This window comes from Lemur catta, chromosome 3 (assembly GCF_020740605.2).
Source record: "Lemur catta isolate mLemCat1 chromosome 3, mLemCat1.pri, whole genome shotgun sequence".
In the NCBI taxonomy this organism is placed as follows: domain Eukaryota; kingdom Metazoa; phylum Chordata; class Mammalia; order Primates; family Lemuridae; genus Lemur; species Lemur catta.
The window spans coordinates 86,047,777-86,052,597 of NC_059130.1; the positions used below are offsets into that span (position 1 = coordinate 86,047,777).

General features: G+C 44.1%; 1 protein-coding gene across 1 annotated transcript in view; it reads right to left on the bottom strand.

Moving 5' to 3' along the window:
* TCEANC2 (transcription elongation factor A N-terminal and central domain containing 2) overlaps positions 1-4,717 on the bottom strand; it is a 37,630-nt gene extending 32,913 nt beyond the window's left edge. Inside the window, exons 1-2 of the mRNA XM_045547960.1 lie at positions 4,534-4,717; positions 3,785-3,926 (exon numbers count right to left, since the gene is read on the bottom strand). Of these exons, the coding sequence (XP_045403916.1) occupies positions 3,785-3,886 (102 nt within the window). The 5' untranslated portion in view covers positions 3,887-3,926; positions 4,534-4,717. The remainder of the gene's footprint in view (positions 1-3,784; positions 3,927-4,533) is intronic.
* Positions 4,718-4,821: the final 104 nt, after the last annotated feature.

The following is a 4,821-nucleotide window of genomic DNA, read 5'->3' on the forward strand; positions in this document are numbered from 1 at the left end:
AAGGACATGCCAGAATAAGGATGACTATTAATTATTCAATAAATCTTATCAACAGTGCAACAGGCACTGTGTTAGATTTTGGAGCAAGAATCAGAACATAAGATACTTAGCAGTCTCAGGCCTCAGAAGTTCACTGTGGATTAGGGAAAACTACAGGTAATCAGATAATTACAATACAGTAAGGTAAGTGCTATGACAGGTATTTGAACCAAATGCTGAAAGAATACTAAAGAAGAAAGGAGTAACTCTCCTAAAGGACCCAGAAAGCATTCCAACATTCATTTATTTAAGAAATATTTATTGAGCATTTAATAGGTGCCAGGCACTGCGTTAGGTCTAAGGACATAGAGGTAAACAAAATATATTCAAGGTCCATATACTCATAGAATTTATAATCTAGGAATTACAAGGAATGTGGTTTTTGAATGTGTTGACAAATGAGTAAGAATTCACTCTGCAAAAAAAAGAAACAGAAGGGCTTTCCAGGAAAAGGGACCATCATTAAGTCCAAGAAAGCCCTGGAGACATAAAAGAGAATAATTTATACGAAGAGCAAGTGGCTCACGCCTGTAATCCTAGCACTCTGGGAGGCAGAGGCAGGAGGATGGCTTGAGCTCAGGAGTTCGAGACCAGCCTAAGCAGAGCAAGACCCCATCTCTACCAAAAATAGAAAAAAAAAAAAAAATTAGCCAGGGCATGGTGGTGCATGCACCTATAGTCCCAGCTAAACAAAGAGCAGCAAGGAAGGGTGTGGCTGGAATGCACACATGTAAATGAGAAGCCACAGGGATGAGATGATAAGGCACACTGGGGCAGAACAGGAAAGGTTTCATGTGCCACGCCAATGCTTTAGTTTAGTTCATTTGGGCATTAAGAAAAATGGGAGCTCCAGTGGCACAATCGGTTAACAATCGGTTAATAAGAAAAATGTATTGTGGCTTACTATAGGCCAGGTCCTGTGCCAAGTGCTGGGGACACAAAATCAGTAAGACATAGCCTTTCAAGAAGCTTAGAGTAGTAACGGCACAGGCAAGTAAAGAAACAATTATAATATAGCACAAGTAAGTGTAAGGATACGTGCATGTTTAAGATACAGGGATGGCTCAGAGAAGGGAATGCATCTGGGGGAAAGAGGGATGGTCAGGAAAGACCTCATAGAAGAGAAGACTCTTGATCTAGGTCATGGGGGATGAATACAATTTCATAAAGTAAAGATAATAACACAACAGCAAATACTTGCATAGTACTTAGAATGTGCCAGGCTCCATTCCAAGCACTTTACATATATTGACTCACTCAAACTTCATAATACCTTATAAAATAGGTATTATTATTAATCCCCATTTTATAGATGAGGACAGACAGAGAGGTTAAATAACTTGCCCAAGGTCACAAGGTAGTATGTAGCAGAGCTGGGATTTTAACACAGGCAGCTTGGCTCCAGAATCTATGTTCTTAATTACTACTTAATTACTAAAACTGCCTCTAACACAGGAGGGTGAGGGCATTCCAGGCACACAGGACAGTAAACGCAAAGGCACAGAGGTGTGAAAGAGCAGTCTTTGGGGAATTGTGAATGGCTGACACTGGATGGAGTGTGAATGATAAGAGCAGCAGGGGATGAGGCAGGCAGGAGTCAGCCTGTTCATGGAAGGCCTTGGGTGCCATGTAAAGAACCATGGTCTTTATCAACAGTTAAGGAGAAACTATGAAAAGGTTAGGCAGGGAGGTGACCTGTATAGAGTTTCTTTTCTGTTTTAGACATATTTCTCTGACATAAGAGGAGAGGGGAGGCTGATAGGGGGGAGGGAGACCATGGGCAGGGAGACAAGTCAATAGACCACAGCACTACTCTAGGTGAGAAATAACAAGATTTTGAATTTAAAGTGGAAGATGAGCAAGTGAGAATGAGCAAGAAGGATTTTTAGGAAGGAGAATTGAAAATTGCATATAAGAGAAAAAAGAGTCAAGGATAGTTCCCCAGGTTTTTAGTTCCAGTAACTTCATATTGGATATAAAAGTAAATATAGGAGAATAAGGAACATGTTTGGAAGAACAGCTAATGCATTTAAGGGAAATGTTATCCCATATGCCTGTTGTTTATTCTGAGTCCATAATCTTCACATCACTTATTTTCATCATCACACATAGTGATTCTCATATAGGGCACAAGTGGGGACACAGAGGGAAGAAGGGGTGGGTGGAGGTATATTAGAATCTGGGGCCAGGTGTAGTGGCTCACACCAGCACTTTAGGTGGATAAGGTGGAAAAACTGCTTGAGGCCAGGAGTTTGAGGCTGAAGTGAGCTATGACTGGGCCACTGCACTGCAACCTGGGCAACAGAGTGAGAACCTATCTCTTAAAAAAAAAACGAAAACAAAAAAAACGAATCTGGGTGTTTATAGGTGAGGTAGGTGTATGTATAGTTCAATTATTCCGCCCATCTTCTTCCTCCACTGCTGTATACAATTATTCCTGAATATTCTGACAAAGCAGAGACAGTTGAAAAACTTGAATGTATTCTATGAAGTCACAGAGCTGCAAGACTAGGAGACACTTTAAAGATCATCTAGAGTTCAGTAGGTCTCAACCAGGGGCTGCCTGGAAGTATCTGTGGGCATTTTTGGTTATTACAATGGGAGGAGCTATTGGCATTTAGTGCCTGAGAGCCAGGGATGCTAAACACCTGTAACTCACAGGAGAGTGCCAAATAAAGAATTATCTTGCCCCAAAGAGTAACAGTGCCCCCTTGAAGAAACACCGATATAATTCAACCTCTACAGAGAATGCTTTGCTTAAAGACCAGCCAGTTGCCCAGCAGGGCCTAGAACCCAGGGCTTCTGTTTAAATTCCCCTTCATTGCTTTCCAATATGGATCCGGAAACCCTGTGGGACATCTAGAAAAGGAGACCAACTTAGTATGTAATTCAAGTACTCAGAATGTTGTCCTGCTGTCATAGTCCTTTGCACATTTTCTCTAGCCCTAGATTCCCCTCTCAGTTTCAGAAATGTAGGCTGGAGGGACAGGTTTAGCAGCTGTCAGCATAGAAAGCCTTGAGATGGATAAAGTCACCCTGGCCAAATACATAAAATGTGACTGAGCTCTCAGGAGCACAAACAGGAATCTAGTAGAGGAAGAGGAACCAATAAAGGAAACTGAAAAGAAGTCAGAAATGTACAAGGTAAGGTTAAAGATGACAAAGGGGACTAATTACAAGTTTGTATTGTTCTGGTGAGATAATAATTACTTTAGCATTTATTGGGTACCTATGTTCATTGATTCATTGTATCTATTCCTTGCATCTTCCTTGCTAACAGAAATCAAACTTGAGTTCAAGGTAGTAAAGAGTCCATTCAAACAGACTCCTTCCCAGTCTCAGCTGTAGCTGTGGGGCCATGTGATACAGTTCTGGGCACTAAAATATGAGAGAAGAGAATTATCACCCACCCCATACTGAGTTTGTACAGGGTATATAGAACCATATTTGGTACTTCAACATTCCTAACAGACAGGAACATTTTTCAAAAGAATAATAACAAAGGGGCTCGTCCTACTAGCTAGCAAACATACTGTAAAGCCAGAGTAATAAGTATAGCAGAGGTGCAGGAATTGATAAACTGAAGTCTGTACAGGGTATGGGGGAAACAAGGAAGAAGTGGTCAGGTACACTTTGGGGGAGGGGGCATAGCAAGAGACGATTCATAGGTCTTCCACAATAGAATCACACCGCCTTGCTACCACAGTTATTTGCACATTTTCTCTAGTCCCAGATCCCCTCTCACCTTCAGAGATTCAATCGTGGCCTGCTTGTAAATCTTTTCTCCAGTATCTTTCTTCTGAGGGCTATTCTGGATTCTAGGCGTTCGAATGACGAATTTATCCATTGTTAGGGAACTCCAGCTACCTTCACGTGCTTGCAGTGTTCTGGTCAAGAAAGAGGGCAGATTCTAAAATTTCCCCAAGACTGCTGTGATTTTTGTTCCCCAAAGTGACACAATTGGGTTCTTTGGAAGAATTTCTGAATTATGGGGGACTCTTGGGTGGAATTTACAGGAAGTAAAAAAAGATCTTCCTAAGAACTGAAATAGCACACAATGATCGGACTACTTCCTGAGTTAGGAGGCTCCTAGCTTCCAGAAGTGCACGCTGTAGAGGGGATTCGAATATTTGGGACAGGTGTTGAACCTGGTGACTTCTAAATCCTCTTTCCAGTTTAGGATGAGTCGTGGCAGGGTTAGGATTACACTGAGCGCGATGAAGCCTTTTTAACAACTACCCCACCACAGCCACAATCCCAAGGTTGCCCTAGTAACCAGAAACCTACAACCACCTCCAGACCTCCGGGGGGGCGGGGGAGGCGGGGTCCTCACAGTACGCAGCCATCTCCAGGAGCTGCTCGGTGGTCAGAGTACCTAACCACGAATGTCAATGCACCGGATCCCCAAAGCAAGGAGAAACACTATCCTCCTCTGTTTCCAGCAATCAGGAGCTCGGGAAGGGGCCCCCAACAACGGTCTGACGCGAGACCCACCAGGAAAATCAACCCCGGGAGCTGCTGGGCCCCTCCAGACTGCAACCTCTGAGGCCCCCAAGCTTAACCGCCGGTGTGCGAACTAAACAGACGCTTCCCGCCCAGGCGGTGGTTCCTCGGAAGCAGCTCCGCCGACTAGCACAGAGCCCCTGGCCCCAGCGAACCACACTCCCCAGCATGCACTACGAAGCGAGCGGGCGGAAGGAGCGCCTAGGCCGCCTGTAGTTTTCCGAGACCGACTTTCCGGACAGCGCCGTGCGCCCCCTGCAGCGGAGAACTACACGCCCC